The sequence below is a fragment of the Eumetopias jubatus genome, unplaced genomic scaffold (genome assembly GCF_037043125.1).
Source record: "Eumetopias jubatus isolate StellerSeaLion01/CBP00866 unplaced genomic scaffold, mEumJub1_p1.0 scaffold_12, whole genome shotgun sequence".
NCBI classification, from domain to species: Eukaryota; Metazoa; Chordata; class Mammalia; order Carnivora; family Otariidae; genus Eumetopias; species Eumetopias jubatus.
Window position 1 is genome coordinate 33,557,533 of NW_028274818.1, and position 23,530 is coordinate 33,581,062.

At 38.7% G+C, this 23,530-nt stretch overlaps 1 protein-coding gene and 1 non-coding gene across 10 annotated transcripts in view; both read left to right on the plus strand.

Moving 5' to 3' along the window:
* Positions 1 to 533: 533 nt before the first annotated feature.
* Positions 534 to 23,530, plus strand: part of CD55 (CD55 molecule (Cromer blood group)) — a 32,507-nt gene continuing 9,510 nt past the window's right edge. For 5 of the 9 annotated variants that reach the window (XR_015766445.1, XR_015766447.1, XR_015766446.1 and 2 more), the window contains exons 1-8: positions 537 to 711; positions 1,501 to 1,683; positions 3,135 to 3,326; positions 3,724 to 3,823; positions 4,932 to 5,017; positions 8,340 to 8,528; positions 13,792 to 14,511; positions 17,426 to 17,446. Coding sequence is in view for 5 of the 9 variants with exons in the window: in XM_028120222.2 (XP_027976023.1) it covers positions 633 to 711; positions 1,501 to 1,683; positions 3,135 to 3,326; positions 3,724 to 3,823; positions 4,932 to 5,017; positions 8,340 to 8,528; positions 13,792 to 14,511; positions 17,426 to 17,446 (1,570 nt within the window). In the remaining 4 variants the exon portion in view is untranslated. Of the gene's footprint in view, positions 712 to 1,500; positions 1,684 to 3,134; positions 3,327 to 3,723; positions 3,824 to 4,931; positions 5,018 to 8,339; positions 8,529 to 13,791; positions 14,512 to 17,425; positions 18,496 to 22,809; positions 22,880 to 23,530 lie in introns of those variants that run through there. The other 4 variants (XM_028120221.2, XM_028120226.2, XM_028120225.2 and 1 more) reach the window with 4 other exon arrangements.
* LOC114222044 (U6 spliceosomal RNA) lies at positions 6,348 to 6,451 on the plus strand. The gene has a single exon (XR_003611856.1). It is a non-coding gene; the product is annotated as a U6 spliceosomal RNA (small nuclear RNA).

Below are 23,530 nucleotides of genomic sequence, written 5' to 3' on the forward strand. Positions count from 1 at the left end.
AGGAGACCACACACTGTTTTTTCCCCATTCCTTGTTGGCATTTGACAGACCTCCAGTTGAAGGCACCAGGTTCCTGGGTGGGCACTCTTTCTCAGTTTCCAGGGGCTACCTGGGAATCCACCGCACCTTCTGCTCAGCTTGGCAGCACTCATGAGCGCTAAATTTTCTCTTAACCTAATTCAGATTTCCAGGAAGCGAAGCCCCGGCCGCTTGAGCCACGCCCCTCTCCTCCGCCCCCCGCCCCCCGCCCCCCAAGTGTTTTGTTTACTTGGAAAGTAGATATTTACATTTCCAGATGGGAGCTCCGCGCAGGCCCCACCCCAGCAAAGAGCAAAAGGGAGTCCAGGCGACCGGCCAGAGAGCCCCTCTCCCGGCCCATTATCCCCCTTCCCCAGTCTAGGGTCTCTAGGGGAGGGAGCCGCGAGAGTCCCCCGCCCTCGCCCTGCCTGGCACCTGGTGCGAGCTAAACTCTCCTCCGAGCGTCTCTTCGCCCCACCCTTTGTGATTCAGAGCCCCAACCCCGCCCAGGAGCTAATTTAACTCGCCTGGCGGCACACCCAGGCGCTGCTGCTTCTTACAGCTCCTTGCTGGAGCCCGCTTCCACTTACTCCGGGTCCCGGGCCCCGCGCGCCATGTGCCTCCCCGGCGGGCCGAGCGCGCCGCCGCCGCTGCTCCTGCTGCTGCTATTGCTGGGTCCACCTGCGGCTCAGGGTGAGCGGGGGCTGGGGGGCCCGGCCCGGCCGGGGGAACCCTTAGGCTGGGTGGGAGGGGCTGGATCCGTCTCCGCGAGGACCGAGAAGTTTGGGCACCGGGGGAGGTGAGGAATGAGGGCATGGGTAAATCGTTCCCGTAATCCTCTACCCTTAAGGCTCGGAGCTCCTACTGGCACGATCCCTTGGGGACAGGGAGAGGATCTCCGGGCTGTCCTGCAGTGTGGGGTCTTGCTGTGCTGGACCCCAGCTAGCACGGCTTCAGGAGTGAGGCGGGGACCGTTGAGGAAGCGCGGGCTGAGTTTGCGGAGCAGCCAAACCTGGGGAAGCCAAAGGGCAGGGCTCAAAGAGTGAATTCTCAATCCCTCAACATCTCTTTAAGGGTGGGAGGCCAGAGTTGACCACTGTCACCTCTTAAACAGAGTCCAATTGTGTGCTGCACGGGACGCTACCCGTTAGCAAGTCTTGTCTTCCAGGTGGAACGTTCCACGGGGGCGTCTGTCTTTAATTGTGTGCTTAGTAACAGCATCAATGTGGAGATCAATTCTAAACCACCTTTTTTTTTAATAATGAAGAGGGGGGTTGATTCTGTCCTTATTTTAAAACTGAATTAATTGACAAGACAGGCAGCCTAGCAAATTCTTGGTATGTCGGTTCAGCACTGTATGGAAACCTTACCTGTGCATCAAAAGCCTTGGCTGCTTCCCTTACTCCTCTTGCAAAAGGAATGTTGCTATGAACTGAAAAGTGTTATTTCCTTCAGTTCTGTTTTTTCTTTTTTCCTCCCTAGGTGACTGCAACATTCCCCCAGAGGTACCTAATGCCCAAGCAACTTTGGGAGATCTCTTGAGTTTTCATGAAGGAAGCACAGTAACATACAAATGTAATGAAGGCTTTGTAAAGGTTCCTGGCAGGGCCGACTCAGTGGTCTGTTTCAACAATAAATGGTCAGAGGTGGCAGAATTCTGTAACCGTAAGTTCTTCATTTTTGTATATATAAGTTATGGGAATGGAACGTACTGCGTTAGCTTAATTTTATCCCTCTTTGGTGTGAGTGGTAATTGATAGTTTTCAAGCATTAGGAAACCCCAGGGTATATAAACCTGGCACTTCACCCTGCAGCTAATTGACACAGTACTTCCCAGAATAGGTCCTGCTTCTTCCTTAACAGGTTTGGGCTTTCTGTTGTTCTCTCCCCCACCCTCCGCCCCCACCTAATGCTGTACCCCCTGAACTAATAGACAAAATAAACAATAGGTACAATTTAGGAAGTAAATTATATATGAAGATGTTTGGCAATCACCTCGCGACATATAACATAGGTCTTCTGTGTTCTTAAATTTCATTTTGTAAAGTAGGACTCACCAAATACAACTCTGCGGTAGCATTTTAAAAAGTTCTCTGTATTTCCCTCAAAATCTATCACTAGATGCATAGTCCTATATTAACTTTGACAGAGACAAATAAAGATAAAGATGAGACTTGGTTCCTAGCTTTGGACAACCTGGAGTAATAGAAGGTACAGGAAATATAGAAACTGCCACAAGTGTTTTGTGAAACCTGTGAGAAATCAGCTTGAACCTTTGGGTTTTGTGTGTGCAGGATAGAAGGCAGTGGTTGAAGTACTTAAGCCTTTGCACGTGTATCATGTTTTAGTTTATAATGCTTCTACCTAGCTGACTCCATTGACTCCTCCATGAGTGGACAACCCCATGAGTGGAGTAGGGACTCTTATCCCCATTTTTCAGTAAGAAGTAGTCTGGGGAAATAGTCCCCCAGAAGTTAAGTAACTTCTTGAAATCACCAGTTCTTATGCAGGAGAGCCAAGGTCCAAACTTGAGTCTTTGGACTATAAAGTCCGTGTCCCTTCCACTGTACCATGCCTCTACACATTCACATTTGCCCAGATGTTTACCGTTTATAAATACTTTTATGTATACCCCTGGCTCACCTGATCCGTTGCCTTCTGGGTTGTTGTGAGGATGAAATGAGCTTATACATATACAACATTTAGAGGTATTCAATAAATATTAGCTATTATTGTTACTGTTATTGTTGTTGTTCAGGACATTAGCCCCGGGGGTCTGAGGAAATACTGGTCCTCCTCTCACCCCGTCCTCCTTTGGGCAGGTAAGGGTCAGTGGCAGAACGGTGCCAGGCAACTAAAATGTGTTATATTTCCTGAATTGTGGGCATAGTGATATCTAGGTACCAAATTTACTAATCAGGAAATAGAAATATATACGTGAATGTGCTTGACACACTGTAAATGTTGTAGTGATATTACTATAGTTAAATATCAAATATGTACAAAGAAGTACAGAAAAAGGGGTGATGTAAGGACCAAATAATTCTGGATAATTAAACATAAATTATCAAATAAGGTGATATTAATTATGTTGTTGCTTTTGTTAATACTTTTAGGTAGCTGTGACGTTCCAACCAGGCTACTTTTTGCATCTCTCAAAAAGTCTTTTACCAAACAGAATTATTTCCCAGCGGGTTCCATTGTGGAATATGAATGCCGACCTGGCTTCCGAAGGGACAGTTTCTTCTCAGGAAAACTAACTTGCCTTCAGAATTTTACATGGTCCAAACCAGATGAATTTTGTAAAAGTGAGTATAATTTTACAGAGTATTCGTAATCATATGGTATTTGGAGAAATAGTATTTCTTCCTTCCTTCATGCTGGACGTCTGTGTGTACATATTATTACTTCGAATGATTCTGAAAAGAACCATTAGAGTCATTTTATAATTTTGTTTTAAATTAGGCCAACTAAATACTTGTGAGATGGGAGTATTAATTTATTCACACTTAATTTGTTTAAGGTTACCTAAGATGTAATAAGCATATATTCTAAATACGGTGTTTTATTTGAAACTTACAAAATGAAGGAAGGATTTTAAAAAGTCTAAGGATAAGAAATATCAATAGTTCTATGCAAATGATGGATTTGCATAGAAGTGCCTGATAATTTAATGAAAAAAAATCAATTTGTGTTCCCCTCTAGAAAAATCATGTCCTAATCCTGGAGATTTAAGACATGGTCATGTCAGCATACCAACTGACCTATTATATGGTTCATCTATCTCCTTCTCGTGTAACGAGGGGTAAGTTTTGGCATACTACATATTTATACTCTATATTTAACAAATGTGAAAACAAATTAGGACTTAAGATGCAAGTTTTTAGACTTGTGGTCAGTGTTTACAAGCTAGTCTCAATAAAACAACTCCTCTGCTCAAAGGTCTTTCATCGTGAGCTCATCATGGTTAAATTTGATAAAATGGGGGCAAGAAAGGACAATTTCTTGTAACACTGAATTCTCTCACTTGTTAGATTTCAGTATATGCATGATTCACTATAAAATTTTAAATGTGATTAGTAAAGGAAAAAACCTGTAATATGTTGGCACTTGCAGAAATTATATCCTTCAAGTGTTCAAGTGAAACCAATCCTTACTTTACCTAAATAATGAATTTGCATTTTTTTCTGTGTGCAAACTGCCTGTTGCAAAATATTATGTGTTAAAAACATTTACTCCTAGCATAAAAATATCATGCTGACCTGAGGTCTTTTCTAAGTTCTCTATGTAGGGGAAAGGAACTCACTCTTTGGGTATCATCAGTGTCTCAGAGACTGCTGGAAACTTTATGTTCATTTTCTCATTAAATATCTGCATATTGAATTATGATATTTTACTCTGTGTGTGTGTGTGTGTGTGTGTGTGTGTGCGCGCGTGCGCGTGCCTGCTCTTTATAAAATAAAAATATCAACATCATGTGTCTCCTGTATGCAACAGAGATGCTTGGATCATTAATATGATTAATATCAAATCTGGGGAGTACTTTGAGCCTTAAAATATAAATATGTTCTATTATTCTATGAAGCCTCTGTTGATCTTTTAGAATTCAGAAATATAAAATATTCAAGCATCTATATCACTTTAAAATGTTTCAAAATACTTTCCTGTTTTCTCATGTGGACCCCACCCAAATAAAAAAACATTTTGTATGTCTTATACTTTTGTATCCTTTGGATATCACCTTTTTTAATTTAATTTTTTCTTTCCCTTTAAACTGCCTTGTGAACTTTGATCAACTTGTTTTGTCTCCATCTACTGGTGTACTAAATATTTTAAGATGATATTGTGGAGAATTTAAGGGAAGCCAAACTTGTGGATGGAACCTAACTTTTTTTCTCCCCTCATTGCTTTAGGTACAGGCTAGTTGGTGAAACTTCTAGTTACTGTTCCCTTGTAGACAGGGATGTTGGGTGGAGTGATCCATTTCCGGAATGCCAAGGTAAGACTGAAAAAAACCTAAGCACTCTAGTTGTGAGGCTGAATAGTCAATGGTAAATTACTTTCTCTCATGAAGAATTATTCACATTGTGTATTTGTAGTACCCTCACCTTCCAGTGTAGGAGTGTCTTAGCTAATTTAAAGATCTTTATTAGTAATGTTTCTTAATTTATTAGCTGCAGAGATAAAGGATTAGAAAAACCCAACAAACTCCAAAACAAACAAATAAACAAACAAACAAAACAAATAAACAAAACCCCAGCAAACAGGTGTATATTGTGGTTGGTCATTTATTATCCTACCTTTCCTTCTAACAATCAAGCAAAATAGATGCAGGGTTTTTCTTCCCCATAATTTTTAATTTTATGAATTAAAATACTCTTGATCAGAGAGTCTATATGACCTGAACCTACATCCCAAAATAAGTGGCAAGAGAAGGCATTTAACCCAGACCTCTGGACATCAAACCCATCATTTTTCTAGGACTCAATGTTGCCTCATTCAGGATTATGAACTGAGCTAATTATCTATAAATGTTTTGAAATGGGATTGATTTTTCATGACTAGAGAAATAAGGTTATACAATAAAGAAGAAATATGATTTCTGCACTTGAAAATCTTATCTTCTTAGAGGGAGATTAGGACATAGAAATAGTATCATAAATGCATGTATCCAGTCAAATTTATATCCACTAGAGGCATATGTCTCTTGAAAATTGAGAGGATTAAAATATGTGCAGCATATTTCTTTTTTTCTTAAGAAAAAAATGCACCATTTAAAAATGTAGGCTTTATTGTTTCTCCCATCTTTGCCAAAAGGTCAAGTTTTGGGTGTTATTAGGAGCAGAAAACTAGACTAGACTTAGTGAATTTGACAAGCGTGTCTTGATTGACACACTGTGGTAGGGAATGTATGGGGTCAGTTGATATGAAGTTATGATATGAAGACAAATAAAATGAAGTCTTGCCAATCAAGAGCTTGCAGGTGTAAGCTGGTCACACCCAGATACCCCTTTACACCACACACCACCTTGAGTTCTACCCTCCTATGTCTGCTAGTTCTCCTTTTTCTCATTATTAGTACTTTGAAATTTTCAGCATTACTACCCACCACCCACCTTTCCCATTTCTGTCATCTACTAAGGGATGCTGTAAGTGATACTAAAGTGAGTTTGGACAGCAAACTTACTCGAATAGGCATCCCCTCTGGCACTGTGAGAAGCCTCTGATGCATGTAAATGCACAACATGGCCCAGACGCCCAAGTCATGTACCGTGGGACCTCCCCTCACCCCCATGGCACTGAACTGTGGACTACAGGTGTACACAACAATCACGACCATGTGATACATATACTAAAATTGGAACAATACAGAGAAGATTAGCATGGCCCTTGCTCAAGGATGACACAGAAATTTGTAGTATTCCATATTAAAAAAAAAAAAAAAAGAATATAGACCAGGAGAAAGGACGCTTTCAGGCCCTGCAGGGGGGAATTCCGAGGGCCAGTTCCTAGAGCCGAATTTACAATGGGGTGGGGGAAGAGTTCTCAGTGAGCACACCTTCAGCCCTGCAGATACCCCACTGGCAAGGAGAAGCACAGTCAGAAGAGGGCCATAGCCTCTTAAAGTGTAGCAGCTGGGGCAGGAGTCCCACTTGCCTGAGTTCAAAAGTGACGCTGATTGCATTGGCCCCCATCCTCCATTCTTGGACTCCATTAATGTTTCATCCACATCCTACCCAGAGTGATCCATCTGAAACACGGATGTGACTTATCTCTTCCGTCTTAAACTTATACATGTCTCCTCATCACTTGCGAAGTCCAGACTCCTTAGTAAAGCATATGAGGGTTGCCATGGTCTACCCACTTCACACTCATGTCTTGTCCTCATACTTTATGCTCTATCCATGCAAACCTCCCTACATCTTTCCTTCTGTTACTGCCCCTGCCTAGAATGTCCTTCAGCCCCTTCTCTGCTTAGCTTTTCTTTTTCTTTTCTTTTCTTTTCTTTTTTCTTTTCTTTTCTTATTAAGGGTTTGCTCTGATAGACCTTCTAAAAGCTTTTGCTGACCTCCCTGCTGGCTAACTGTTCTCTCTTTCCACACCATGGTGCACACTTCTGTGATAAGCCTCGCTATTTTGTGTTAAAATGAAAATCTTTGAACTTTTTGTCACTATATTTTTTTTATTTTATTTATTTATTTGAGAGAGAGAGAGCACAAGCAGGGGGAGCAGGAGAGGGCAGGACTCGATCCCAGAACCCTGGAATCATGACCTGAGCCGAAGGCAGACTAACTGACTGAGCCACCCACGTGCTACTGTCACTATATTTCAACACCTACTACTTAGTATTTTATTTAGTTTTGCAATTCCGTTTGTGGAACAGTGCCTGGTATGTGTTAGGTGCTCAGAAAATCTCTGAACGGCACTGATGGTGACGTGCAGGCGGCCTGCACCTTAGCCTCACGTAAAGCCAATTAACCTTCTGTTCCTTGCTTCAGTCAGTGGCCTAAAAGTAATGTATCTGTTTGCTCATAGTCTCTGGTTACTTAAGGCCACTCGATGTAACATAATTGATGTACACACATGACCACATTGCTTTCCTGGCTCTAGACAATGTGGATCCATTGCATTTTTTATCAGGGCTACTGCCAAGGAGGGGCTTCTAGTACGGTTTTCCGAGTGCCACTGCTCAATACGTTTACTTTAAGTAAAAGGCTGTGTGTCAGTGTATGCTGAACAAAATTTGATACTAAAAGTCAAAATGTAATCCTGACACTTCAGATATTTCACTCTGTCAGAATCATGTATTCCTATTTCCCAAGTATGCCACCTGACTTCTAGGCTCCTTCCATTTGGCATCATTTCCCCCTGGAATGCAGAGCAATGCCCTCTGCTTTGCTCTCTTAGCAGAAGGGTATGTCTCAGTATCACACTCAAGGTCCATTTCCTCCTTAACATCTCTGCCCTGCTTTCACCAACTCTGAACTCTGGCAGTATGGGCTTTTTCTAGCACAATGTGATATGTAATGTGTGAGGACTTTACTGTAATTTTTGCTTCGCATATATGTTCTAGATCTTATTTCTATACATTGGTCTCAAAGTTAGCATTCATGTTTTACACCATTTGTATCCAGAGCTCCAAATACACTACTCATTACTTAATAGGTATTTCTAAGCTACCTGGTTGATAATGCTGAATTTAGAAAAATGGTAGATTTTTACTTTTTTTAAATAAGTTATTTAACATGTTTTACTCTTACTTATTAAAGTAAGTAATTGGCAGTTTTATTAATGTAAAATATGTTGGAATTTTTTTAAAGAAATTTTTTGTCCAGAACCACCAGAAATTAGCAATGGATTCATTCTGGATCCACGGGACACTTATGTGTATCAACAGACTATAAAATATAGATGTGATGAAAGCTTCACCCTGATCGGAAAGAACTCTATTTATTGTACTGTTAGAGGTGACCAAGGAGAATGGAGTGGCCCGCCACCTGAATGCAGAGGTATTGAGTTTGCATTGTTGTATTTTTGTTTTATTTATACCTTTAGGTCTATATATGGGCTACAGAGATTCTATGAACTCCCTGAGAAATGAATGGAAAATGTGGTACATATGCATATTTTTATTTTTCTGGGGGGTGCAATTTTTCATCAGATTATCAGAGGGGTCTATGACTTCCAAGGAAGGAGGAAACACTGATATGGAGAATATATGGTAATGTATGAATAAATAAATAAATGCATACACACACACAGCGTATAGCACACACACATACACGTAACTCACAGCGTATAGCACACACACACACGTAAACGTAACATGTCTCACGTTTTTAGTGAGTCAGCTTGCATTTGCTATTTCTTACCATATCACCTTCAATAAGTTAATATTAATATGAAAGTAAATAAAATGGTTTATTTTCTTCAGTTGGGAGGGAACCTTAGACTAAACTGAGGGATCTAGATAGTGATCCCAGTAGGCGGTATTTAAGCAATGTGATATGTGATGCCAGGGTGACTTGAGCTCTCTTTATAATTATACTTGGAATTATGTTAGCATGAATTTTTAAATATCAGTGTTGGTTGAAAACAGTTGTTTGTTATAAGTGGCATACATCAACAGGGAAGTAATATTAAAACCATGCAGAGGGGTATAAAATGTAAAGTAAAAATCTCTCTGTCCCTAGTCCTTCTCTCAGAAGTAACCATCGTTCACAAATGTTTGCATTTGATTCTAGAAAATAAACATACATACACATATTTATATTTTTAATCATAGCAGTTGTATGAATATATCATTTATTTAACCTATTGAGGGAAATTTAGTTTTTGATTCTAGTTTGTGTTTTTTTTTAATTATTATTATCTTTTGTAATAAAAGATGCTGCAACAAATATTGGGCATCTGGAATTGCACAAGTGTGCAAGTGCATTTTGTACAGTAAATTCTTTGCAGGGTAGTTACTGGAACAAAGGTACATGCATTAAACTTTTGACAGACGTCACCAACATTGTTTCCAAAGAAACTGTAACAGTTCACTGTCCCAGCAATAGTGCTTCACTGTGCTGGCTCTCTGCACCCCTAATGATAATGGTTATTATGATGTGGAGATGTGACAACTGCGTGGTGAAAATTTCATTATATTGTCTGAATTAATTTAATTATGGGAGAAATTTGATATGTGTTTGCTTCTTAATCTGGCTATGTGATACACTTCATATTTATTTTCCCCTGTTTTATTAAATTATCAGTTATTTAGAGCTTACAAATCTAGGGTAGTGCCCAAGTAGGCCATGGTAGGCCAATATTTCCTTTATAATAACTACAAAATCTGGAGAGATTTTTTTTTTAAGTCATATTTTGAAAGGCATGAGATACAAGGGTAGGAAAAACCAGGACTAAATGAACTAGAATTCCTGGGGGTGGAGAGTGAAGGCAAGCCACCCTGAGGTGCACCTGGGCTGGGGGGTCCATCGTGACCCGCTTAAAAGACCACCGCCAGGAAAGAGAGAAACTGGCCAAGCTTTTAGCGGTTGTGGTGGCTAGAAAAACATACTGAAAATTGAGGTCCTCAGTGCAGAGCCAGTTTTTCCCAAGGGCCATTTGCTGATTTCTTGGGCTGCAGGGGAGACTAGGGGTTAGACCCAAAGCTTCCAAAGTACAAAATACAGTCTCTCAGATCCTTCTGGTATTTGGGCAACAAATATCAGAGGAAGAAGCTTGGATCAAGCATACACTCCTGTCCCCCTTAACACATTTGTGCCCATTTTGAAGCTGTGTGGGGAAGGAGGCTAGATTGCTGGGCTGGGGACGCCTGAAGGGCAGACCTGCGTCTCCCACAGTTTCTCAGGGCTGAGGAAACAAAGATTCCCTGGCTGTCGAGGAAAACCCCAGAGGGACAACTTCCAAGGAACAGAGGCAAGAGTAGAAGTAGACTGAGTTTTACTAAGGCTGAGACCCAGCTCAGTCCCTCCTGGGCTGAGGATGTGATCACCTCCAACCAGTCTGCCTATCAGAAAAAGGGACTCTCTTGGAAGATCATACCATCTGACTGTTTTATATACAATGTCTGTAATACAATAAAAGAGTTACTAGAAATGGAGAGAAGTAAGAAATTATAACCAAATCAGGGGAAAATAAATCCAGATAAAGGAGATCCAGATAATTGAGTTAGCAGATGAGGACTTTAAAATCAGTGGTTAATATGTTTAAGGTATTAAAGGAAAAGAGAAATAGAGAATTTCAACAAAGAACTGGAATCTATAAAAATAAAGTAGACGTTCTACAACTTTTGAAAAATATACAATCTGAAATGAAGAGCACAATAGGTTTAACAGTGATATGGACACAGTATTAGGAACAAGAAGGAAGATTCATTAATAATGCCCAGAAGCACAAAGCAGTGGGGCGGGGGGGGGGGGGATGTAAAATATAGGTAAAACTTTAGGAGATATTTGAGACATGTTAAACTGTCCTAACATAGGTTAGCTAAGAGGAGAGACAGAAAGAGAGAAAGAGAAGCAGAAGTATCCAAAGAGATGACAGAATGCTCCAAAACTGATGAAATACATCAACACATTCCAAAGGTTCTCAGGACTCTTAGCAGAATAAAAATAAGACCACTTCCCAGCATGTCATGGCAAAAATTTTGGCAACTCAAAACAATGATAAAAGCATCAAGAGACAAAAAGACAACATTATCTTCAAAGGAGCAACACTATACCTGATCACAAACTTCTCAACAAAAATTATGGAATCCAAAGAAATTGAGAAGAAATCCTTCAAGTTAAGGATAAGAAAATGACTGCTCACCTAGGAGTCTTTACCCAATGAATATATGCTTTAAGACTGAATGCCAAATGAAGATATTCTCAGACGAAAACTACGGGAACTTGTCACCAGAAGACCAGACCTGCACAGAACAACAAAGTAAAAGCATTCCTTCAAGTAGAATGAAAATAATCCCAAGTAAAACATGAAAATGCAAGAGGAAATGAAGAACACTAGCAAAGGTACATGAATAGGTACTGTACAAAATGATAAATGTATTGTCTTCTAGGGTTTGATGTGTATGTCGAATCCAAGTGTATAATAGCAACAGAGCAACAGGCAATAAGAGGTAAATTGCATTTAAAAGTTACAAGGTTCTGGCAATACTAAAAAGTTGTAAAAATGTTAATTTGCATAACTGACTTATAGTCTAATACATACGGTAATCTCTAGGGCCGCCATGAAAATAATAGTGAAAGAAAGTATAAATCATAAGTAACAAAGGAATGATAATGAACACTTCATCCCAAAGGAAACAAGAGAGGAAGGGAAACATAAAATATATGGGTGGAAAAGCAAACTGATAGTAAGGTGTTTGCTATAAACCCAACTCTATCAGTAATTACACAGAGTGTAATTTAAGTAAGATTGTCAGACTGATTAAAAAAAAACCTATTTGCTATTTACAAGAGACACAATTTAATGATAAGAACACTGAATGGTGAAAAGTAAAGGATGGAAAAATATATTTTGCAAACAATTACCAAAAAAAAAAAAAGCTGGTGAAGTTCTATTAATATCAAAGAATACTTTAAGAGACAACAGTTCATAATGATAAATGGGATCCATTCAACAGGAATCTATCACAATCTGCGATCTATGAGCACTGGAGAAAAAAAGCTTCAACCCACATGTAGCAAAAAACGGACAGAAAGAAAAATAGAGAAATCCATGATTAGAGTTTGAGTATTCTACACACCTATTTCAATAGCTGTTAGAATAAGCAACCAAAAATCAATAAGAGTATAGAAGCAACAGTTAAACTTTTTTTTTAAAAAATTGACATATTAAGAGCGTTGAACCCTATAAGGACAGATGGAAGAAGTTTTTTCAAGTGTGCATGGAACATCGCCCGTAGGCTGGGCTCTAAATCACAGTGTAGTTCAGAAGATTGAGATAATCTGGAGCGCGCTGATGGCCATGGAATTGAACTAGACATCAAACAACAAAAAGGCAATGAGAAAAGCAATTTCCAGGACACTTACACTATACTAGCATGTAGGTCTTCTGGCTCGAAAATGAGAACTAACATGGTTGGACAAAGAATAAGATTTATATATGAGCACCTTAGAGGAAAAGTCCATACAAAATCTTACCCTAACAATACCATCTACCATTTTTTGAGGGCATCAGTCCTACTCTACTGGCTAGGGCTTCTCCGCGAGCTGTCTGGTCCCCACCGTCCTCTGAGGTAGATCACAGGAAGCAGAAATAAATGATGCTGGGTGTCTGAGTGAGTGCAGCAGGATGTGTGTGCTGGTGGAGCAGGCAGCTGCTCACCAGAATGGTAAAATGTGTTCCTTCAGAGACAGGCATTGTGTGAAATAACTTCCCTAAATTATTTCTCTCATTCCTTACAAGAATGTTCTCAAATCTGCTGTTTTTATCCTCACTGTACAGATGAGAAAATCACAGCTTAGCAGGATTAAAGAAGTTGCCCACAGTCTCCAGTGTGTGGTGAAGCAGGCAGCCCTTCTCCATGCTGCCTTAGGTGGGAGTGTGTAAGCGGCCCAAAGGCCGACAGGCACTGAAGACCTAAAACTGTACAAAGTGGTTAGAGCTGTGATTCTCAGAATAGGATCTTAATCAAGGTTGCAATTCAGATATTTGTTACCTGATCTGCAATCCAAAGAGGGACTAAACTAATATGTGTAACGTTGGTAACCAGCACAAGAGGAAAAAAGAGTTATTTATTTTTTTTTTCAGATTGACTGTATTACTTTTAAGAAGGAGTAAAACAGAACAAGTTCCCAAGGTGACGAACATGTCCTGAAAGCATCGAGAAAAGGAACTATGTTGTGATTATCTCTGTCTGTCCAGTGGTTCTATCTGGTTCTTTGGTCTTGGCATGAGCAAAGGAAAACATTTTGTGAGAGAAAATATCTTAACTTGGGGTGTGTCACAGAATGAGATCACTACCAACTCGGACTTTGGTTTCTTTTCTTTACATGGAAAACAGTTTAAGAACCTCAGTACTACTTTGGTGTAAACCCACTTTAGTTGGCTACAGGCATAATTTAGATCAAAGCAAAAACATGCAGCATTTCAGTTCCTTGGGAAAATCATAACTAGACTTGGTCTCTTAAAAGTCATATTCATATTTAGGTGTTTGTGGGAGAGAAAGAGAGAATTCATAGAGCAAGCAATTTGTTCCTAAGTCTTAACTTGACAGCATTATTTAGCTAATATTTTTTTAACATTTTTCTTCTATATAAGGTTCTCCGATTCCTAAGGTCACACTACCAGCTCAGAACTCCACCACGGTAATTGGATCAGCTACAAAGCCCACATCAACTCCTCAGAAACCTACCACAGCAAATGTTCCAAGTACCAAAGCTACATCAACTCAGAAACCCAGTACAGCAAATGTTTCAGGTACCAAAGTCCCATCAACTCCTCAGAAACCCGACACAATAAATTCTTCAGCTGCGGAAGGCCTACCAACTCCTCCGAAACCCACCACAGTACATGTTTCAGCTACAAAGACCCCATCAACTCCTCAGAAACCTGACACAATAAATTCTTCAGCTGCAGAAGCCATACCAACTCCTCAGAAACCCACCACAGTACATGTTTCAGCTACAAAGACCCCATCAACTCCTCAGAAACCCACCAGAGCAAAAGATTCAGCCACAGCCAAAAAATCCCCCATATCAAATGCTCTATCTACAGAGACCCCATCAGCAGCCCAGAATCCCATCATGGCAAATGCGTCTGCTACACAGGCCATGCCAGTAACCCATAGATCCACCACAGCGAAAGCTTCATTTACACGGAGTCTTCCAGCAACACGAAAGTCCACTATTATCCATGCCCCAGTGACTAAGGGTCTCCATACAACAAAAAGATTGACCTCTGCTCATATTACAGCAAAACAGAGTTCCGCTACTTCCAAGACAACCAGCACACCTAATGGAAAAGGGACCCTCTCTTCAGGTGAGTTGACACTGCTCAGGTTTTCCTGAGTAGGGATCTGAGGTGCTATGGTGGGAAGAGTTTTTCGTACTAACACGCTCTTGACTTTCTTCAGAGGCAGATTGGGAGTATGCTAGGGTGAAACATTTTGCAATAATGTAGAAGAAGATTGGGGCTCCATGAAAACAATGCTAAGTTAAGCTTGGCAAAGAAATTCTGTTTTTTTATATGAGATTTAGGTAGTCCTTGAATTCTTCAAGACCCTTCAGGGAACCAAATATATGTACCATCCTTATGGCCATTTTTTGGGTCTGGTTTATTGATAGAGACCCATCCCTTAAGCATGCTGAAGGATCTCTCCAGATTCCATAGAGTTGCTTATTTGGTAAAGAAGTGTCTTCTAAGTAATTGAAAAGACAGAATTCTTTGAAATGGTCCATATTTACACAAGGGTCTTTAAATGACAATTTTTGTAAAAGTGGAGTAAAATATGTTGTAGACTTCAAAAATACATGTAGAGTGAATGAATGAAACCCTTCTTACTAGTTACTGCTAAGCTTCGGGCTACCAGGATGTCCCCTTGTGTATTAACTTACCTAATGGATAGCCAAAATTTTTATAGATACTCTTATTCTCTATTAGAGATAACTATTTTTTTTCAGTTCCTTGGAAAATCTCAACAGGACTGTGAGCCAAGAGATAATTTTTTAAATTGTTTTAACTTTTTAATTGAACTCAACACACACCCACACACGCCCACACTCACACTGCATAAAACACCCATGTATGGCTCAATAACTTTTCTAAAGCAAATATTTGTGTAACCACTACCAACGTCAAGAAATAAAATATTAGCAGCCCCCCAAATTTGCCCCCTCAAGTTCCAGATGCTCTGTTAGTGGTCCTGAACTTCATACTCTGACTAATCCTCCTACTTAGCCAGTACAACCCTGGCATTTTCTCCCTATACCGCATGGCCTAGGGTCTTCCCTCACTGCAAATATGCAAACCTCATTCCATACTGTTCTCCCTCTCCGGCTTTGACCCATTTCTGCCTGTCTTAGTTTGCCAGCCAGTGCCTTCAAATCATTGTTATGATTGCTTTTCCATATTTTGTCCAGATTTCATAATTGCCGTGATGAAGTCTGTTTTGCCATCATCACAGATAATTTTTAAGAGCTTGAAACTTTACAGGTATCCTTGTTGAAATTTCCTTTGATATTCCATGATTCCTTTCTGTAAAAAGCCAAATACATGCACATGCACAAAATCTTAACCCATTCCTGCCCGTTTTTGGTCATCCTTTGATGGTATCAAATAATCCTGGGTTTTGTTTTTTTTTAAATAGTTTGACGCGTTGTGACCATATTTTCATAATGATTTCATATATTTCACAGTTGTTATCTTGAAGCCTTTTTTGCCCTTACCTGGCTATTTTTAAGAATTTGAACATCATAGATATTATGTGTTGTGCCATTTCCGTTTCTCTCCCTCTGAGGCACTGACTGCCCTGAGCCTGGTGTTTAAGCATCCTATCTATGTTTTAATTCTTAAACTTGCACACGTGTATCCATTAGTAGTATGTGATATTGTTTTGTTTGGGTTTTTTTTTTTTTTTTTGTAATTTACATCAGCAGTATCTTGTATATTTCCTTATCTACCTTGGCTTTTGGCACTCCACAGCAGTTTCATAGCTTGTGTTCACACATTTAGGTCTAGTTCATTACTTTTAACACTTGTAGGAGTTTACTGACTTCTTCAATTTTCATGACCTCTCTGGGCCTAAAAGTTTTAGGTTGAATACATCTGATTTTTCATAGAGCAAGGCAATGAGAAAGAAGTCTCACCTCACCAATATAAATTTGTTAGAGCACTAACTTTGTTGAAATATTTCTTTCTGTAAAAAAAAATACAAGGTAATTTAACAAATTTAAATGAAACCTGAAAAAAAACATGAACTAAACCCGAGTCAATAATTATGATGAAAATACAACCAGTATTTGGGGTCAAATTTCTCTCTTTTATGCAATTAACTTATTCCTCAGATATCATATACCATTTTTTTGCTCATATTGAAAAAGAAAGGAGCCGTTGCCTCTTGCTGGGTATGCACTATAGTTGTATGCACCGTGCACTTCCCCTCTTTGGACATGAGTCCTTGGGACAACCTTGCAACATAAGCCTTTTCAGCTTCATTTTATAGGTGATGAACTAGAGGCTTAGAGATTAATCTGTATGAATCATATAGTACCCAGTTAATAGGGAGGAAGTTGGGAGTTAAACACCTATTTGCTGACTCTAAATCCTGTGCTTTCTTCTGCTGTGTAATGTCGCTTGTTCTTAGTGGTATTTTGAATAAATCCATTTAGTCTACGGCCATACCACCCTGAACGTGCCCGATCTTGTCTGAATAAATCCACTTACTACTTAGGAGAGCAGCATATTATTATAAATATATTTATTTGAAAGTAATTATTGCAGTACCACATTCATAGTCCTTGAAAGGTAAAAAATTAAGTAATTTGAGCTTTTGATAGAGTCTGCTGAGAAAGACTTCAGTTTCTGATAGTCTCTTGGTCATAGGCTTGGATCACAGTTATTTACTATATAAGCTTTCAAATTTGATTCTTGCCGTCAAGTCATATAGTTGAATTATATGGTGTTTGTTTCAATATTCACTCACTCTTTATCATGTTTCATGTTTATAGCGTTGACTCTGTTGAATAGATATAGGCACTGGTGTATATGTTTCTTGATTAAGTTAATATACAACTGTTTTCATTAATTTATTTATAATTATTTCTTTTAGTTATGAAAATCTGAGTTACTTTTGAACTTTCAAGTACATTCTGTGTATATATATGTTAAATTGCTGGCAAATCAGTGGCTTTACTTTTTTTTTTTTGTAATTCTTTTTTTCTCTTCTTTTCTTCAGATGCTGCCATCATTGCAATTGGTAAGTTTGGTTCTTCGGCAGTTAAAAAAAATTGTCATCACTGTGGGATGTACAATCCATATTCCTGGAAGAGAATATTGTCTTTTTACTGTCTTAGGAATACTATTAAAATGAAATGTTTAAGGGTGTCAAGGAGAAGACAGGTAAATGCAGTTTATCGACGTGTTTGGTGGACACCAATAGGTACTCGGTATGTTCCTAAGTATTCCCAACCACGTTCTTGTAACAGGGTAACTTTAGGGCAACTTCAAATCATTTGGCCAGTCAATCAAGTATCCTTGAATGCCTATTGTCTCAATGCATCATCATTTTAGGGGCCAAAAACAACAAGAAGGAGGCTGTTGTCAATACAGTTTTTAAGCCTCAAGAATTATATAAGTACTCACAAACTACTCCTTGACTGTTTCTAGACTTCTATTCCAAATAAACCAGAATGCTACCTTTGATTACATTCTCTTCCTTTTCCCTTCCCTGTCAGTGATTTAAAGCAAAAATAGCTTTAAAATTATTCTGTTGCTATAGACATAAGGACATACCTGTGTTGCAATTTCTTCTGGCCTTTATTCCAGTATTTTTTTTGTTGTTCATAAATATATTATTTGATGTTATACATTTTAACAAGAAGATTGATAACTCCTAAAGAAGATGATAAAAGAAATGTTTAAGAAGCAATACAGCTATGTAATGTATGGTGATTAACATAACATAATAAAATAAAATTTAAAAAAAGCAATACAGCTAAGTTGGCATATTAATAAGGAATGCCCAACAGAAAATATACACTTATAAAAAAAGTGAGTATTTTAAAATTATGTCCTTATAAGCTAAGGTCTCCTATCTATGTATGCATGAATGAGACAAGGGACTGATGCTGAAAGTAGGTATTTTATTATTATTATTATTATTATTATTATTATTATTTATAGTTCTTTTATATTTTGAATGAACCTCTCTTTAGCTAAAATACTTATCTTGAAAGATTTGAACAGTTGGAATTCACTTTGTTTGTTTGATATTTTAAATAGAAATAAATGTATTCTAAAGGAAAACTTCATGATTTCATCATTTAATGTTAACAGTGATGAGTTTAGTGGATGGGCTTTTTCTCACCTGCTCAGTGGCATCCAATGAAGGTTTGAGGGGCTTATTTTCTCTGAAATTCTTGAAGTACGTACTATGTGCTTTTCCAGAAACTTTCCCTTAGGGTTAGATGTAATTCCAACTTGTGCTGAAAAATAAAGAGGAGCTCTTTCCCTCTTAAATCAGACATATGACAATATTTTTCTTTGGGATCTTACACTTGTAAAATATAAACCTAAAAATTATCTTTATTTCTTCAATTTACTCTGTGAATCGGGTCACTTTTCTCATCTTTATTTTATCAGTTTTTTAAAAATTTGACCGTAGTTGATACACAGTGTTACATTAGTTTCAGGTATACAACATAGCAATTGGACAAGTGTATATACATTATGCTGTGCCCACCCCAAGCGCAGCTGCTGTCTGTCACTATACAAAGCTATTATAATGTCATCGACTAAATTCCTTATGCTGTGCCTTTTTATTCCTGCCACTTTTCTTATTTTAAAGATAAGCAAACTCTACTTACAAGGAAATTACTTTTCTTGATTACACTGCAGTGTTAATGAGTGATATAGATGATACTAGAACTTTGGAAGTATTTGAATTTTTTCCTATTTAATTCTGCTAAAAAAGAGAGACTGACTAATCTCAGAACTTCCTTATTTGCCATGTAAGTGAAGACTTTATTGTGAGGTCTAAAGCTATTCTGCTGGCTCTGTATTGGTGTTTCTCCAAAACCTTTTTTTCATTATTGCCCTCTCCCCCTCAAGGCACTTTTTAGACATTTTCCTCATCACCCTCCCTCTGTGAAATTTTACTACCACAGAAAATACTGTAAATCTATTTATATTCTCTATGTGTATCTATACTTTATACATAAAAAAGTAAGATTTTTTTTCACCCTTTTGGGATAATACCCCTCATTGAGAATACATGCTCTACATAGTTGTTTTGTTTCTGTTTTTGTTTTTTTATGCAACATTGTAAAGAAGACAGGCTTCTGTTTTGGAGTCAGCCAGATCTTCGTTTGAATCCTGTTGTTTTTTTGTTTTTTTGTTTTAATTTAGTAATTATTCAACCCAAGTGATTGAACTTAATCTTTCTGAGTCCCAGTTTTCTCATTTTTGATTCCTGTTTAAAGTCTTTGAAGCTTAATGAGATAATAGATATGAAAACTCCAGCACAGTGCTAACCATTGAATAAATATTAACTTAAAGCAGTCATGCAGTGCAGTCGCTGTTATTTTCCTAAAATGGGTTTCTCTCTTTCTTTTTTTTTTTTTTAAGATTATTTATTTATTTATTTGACAGAGAGGGACAGCGAGAGAGGGAACACAAGCAGGGGGAGTGGGAGAGGTCGTAGCAGGCTTCCGGCCGAGCAGGGAGCCCAATGCAGGGCTCGACGAGCAGGGAGCCCAATGCAGGGCTCGATCCCGGGGACCCTGGGATCATGACCTGAGCCGAAGGCAGACGCTTAACGACTGAGCCACCCAGGCGCCCCCTGAAATGGGTTTCTGACAGTTTTATCATTCCCTCAGGCCACACCAAAGAGTAAGAACAGTCCTTTATTAAGGTAATATTTGCATTTTTGCTGTGTGGCAAGTACTCTACTGAAATTTTTATATTTTTATTTTACTTTTCAAAACATCTTATAATGTATCTATGTCCCATTTTTAATTTTTTTAATTTTTTAATTTTTCTTTTAAGATTTTATTTATTTGACAGAGAGAGCGCGCACAAGCAGGGGGAGCAGCAGAGGGAGAAGCAGGCTCCCCGCTGAGCAGAGAGCCTGACTCAAACTCTGGGCTCCATCCTAGGCCCCTGGGATCGTGACCTGAGCAGGAGGCAGCTCCTTAACTGACTGAACCACCTAGGAGCCCCTCTATGTCCCATTTTTTATCTGAAAGAATGATTTTTGCAAGATTTGTAACTTGCCCAAGGGCACACATCTCTTAGGCGCTTCAACAGAGGCAGAGTACTCGTTTCTCCAGCACTTGAAAGGATAGATTCTTGTCCTATGTGCAAATCTGCACAACTCAAATTTGACAATTAATGTAGTCCTGATTCTTTACTTCCCCCCCTCCATTGCTGAAATCCTATATCGTGATGTTCATAAATCTCTTATGGGGATTAATAGGTCAGTTGAAGGAATATTTAAGAAAAAATTAGAGACTACTCAGTGACATATCTAAAATGCTTTTTCTGTATCCTTCAAAGATCACATGCTGATTAACTTTGGCTTTGTACATCCACCTGCATATGGCATATGGTATAGACTAGCCCAAATGGAGGCATACTTTCAAGAGTCTTGAATCATCAGTAGTACTTTGAAATGCATCAGATGCTATATCAGGTCTTCACTGTGTCTTATTACCTTCTCTCTGTAAGATGAACTTACATCCCATTATAAGTAACTTCAATTATCTACAAGTTATTCAAAGTTAAGAAATCAGACAACATAATCATCTAATTTTTCATTGATCTGCTTAGGCTGGCAAGAGAAGCATTTGAATTTCCCGCACCTAAAAAATTCCCTCACACAAAGAAAATCCAATGATAATAACAAAACCCTTCAAGGGTCCTATGGATGTTGCCGAGGAAGTGGGGTTGAATTCTGATTTGTAAATCTGAAAATTTAAGGTTTACTGAAGCACATTCTTTTTCCTTCTATAAAAGCCTCTTTCTGGTGTGACTTCACCTGTCCACAGACCTCAGTTCCTTTATTCTGTTATGTTAAATAGGATTATAAGGAAGAACAACCTATTAACAACTTTTTTAGTTTTTAGTTTTTTTAGTTTGCAGTCTCTGCACACATTCTTCTAGAATTATGTATATGTGCTGATCATTGTTCTAAGAATAAGATTTTGGTTCAGCCGTCTAGATGCTCTGGATCACTTTAAAATTTTCTATCTTCATTTATCATTCAAATTGAAAATGGGGTGGTTTTACAACCATTGAAAATGGTGAAGCTAATGGAAGTGGTGAAGGGAAAAGAAACCCCAAATTTTTGAGGAGCCATGATTTATTTGATGAATACAATCTTTCCAAGCTAACGATATGGTGCTAGGGGATCAGTTAAAGAAATTGATTGAGTAAAATACTGTAAAAACTTACCTGTGGTAGAAATAGCTGTTTTGTTCAATCATGTATTCATAGGACAGTGCAACTGTGTGACATGAGCGTTTGCTGATTGGTAACCAATTCGTGATTTGATCACATTACTTTCAGTTGCTTTCCTAGTGTCATCTGTAATTTCCTTTGCAATACAGATCAAAAGAATAGAGTTCAAGGACATTGCAGGTTGGAGTAGGAAGGAAAAGGGAGCCCAAGAATGGTATGGAGAAAGGGCACATGGGTGGTTTGGAAGAAGAAAGATTGTGTGTGAAAATCAAACTATAAAAATTACTGTTGACCAACTTATTTGACCAATTACTTTTCTGTCATTCAACTCAAAAGTAGTGCATTTAATCTCAAAATAGTGCTTTCCTAAATGAAATTGTATCGACAACAGACTAAACACTGAACAGCGTATTCTGTAAGCAACATAAATATGTTTTAGCCTCCATGCACAGGTGATATCACCTTTCCTGTGATGGAGAAATGCCTATAGCTCTTAGCTTTACTAGGAACAAAGTAAATGGCCTTCCTATTAACCACATATGTAGCCCTCATCTCTCTGAGACTCAGTTTACTCATCTACACAAGATACCTTCTAGTGCTAACATTACATAATGCAGTCATCATGTTTTTTTTTTAAGATTTTATTTGTTTGACAGAGAGAGAGAGAGTACAAGTAGGCAGAGAGACAGGCAGAAGGAGAGGGAGAAGCAGTCTCCCCGCTGAGCAGGGAGCCCAACGCGGGGCTCAATCCTAGGACCCTGGGATCATGACCTGAGCTGAAGGCAGCCGCTTAACCGACTGAGCCACCCAGGCGCCCCTGCAGTCATCCTGTTTGAATGACCAATGATCAAAGCATTTAAAATTGAGCCTGGTGGGGTTGAAAACCTTCAGAAGCCTCTCCAATGGGTTAAACACATCTTATTTGAGTATGTGATACTTTAAATATTTTATTTTATTTTTCTTTGACCGAAAGGATAAATAGCATGCAATTTTTACTGTCAAACTTGTGACATAAGAAAGCCACACACAGAATAGAATTCACATCCCCTGTTTTTCTTTAACTTGGCTCATAACCGGTGTGTTTGTCATTGTAAAACTGCATTGTATATGTACTTGCTCATGCTTCTATTAACCGTGTTACCAAATTTTTTCCCCCTCAAGGACTTGTTGCTGGTACTGTAATTGGTACCCTAATTCTAGTCAAAATTTTCTGGCACTATGGAAAATCAGGGTGAGCAGAAATTCTGATGATTTAAGAAAATTTGTTCTTAGCTTCTTTCCAGTAAAACTTGACACTATATCAGAAGGTAACTTTCGTAGCTTAATTGTATTTTTTGACATTCTCTCTCTTTATTCTTTTCTCTGTCATTACTGCCCTGGGTAAACAGACTTTGTGTCTTTTTTCTTTTTTTTTTTTTAATTTTTCAGTAGATTCAAGGACATTAACATTTCAAAGGAAAGTGATTTGAAAGCCATTTTCTCACTTTGCAATCTATTAATCAACTCGCCTTGTTTCCCTACTCAGTACAATTTCTGGCAGTATCGGTGTGTTACACAGAAGCAAAAACCTGGGGAAAAATCAACCTCTAACAGACTTGGCAGGTTGCCTGTGATCAGGCCTTTTTCTGAGTTGGATTTATGAAAACATGCCAAAACAGCTAAAAACAGCCCCGTGGTTCAGAGGATAGACCCAGGAGCGTGACCCCTTGATTTGAATCATCCCGAGGCTGAAGTACATGCCATGGGGCAATGGGCAACTTCACTTCTCTGATGCTTCTTTTCTTATTTGTAAAGTGGGGGACGTATATCACCTGTCTCAGGGGATTGTAGTAAGGATCAAATGAATTGCCCCCTGTAAAGAAGGTAGAATAGTGCTTGGCAC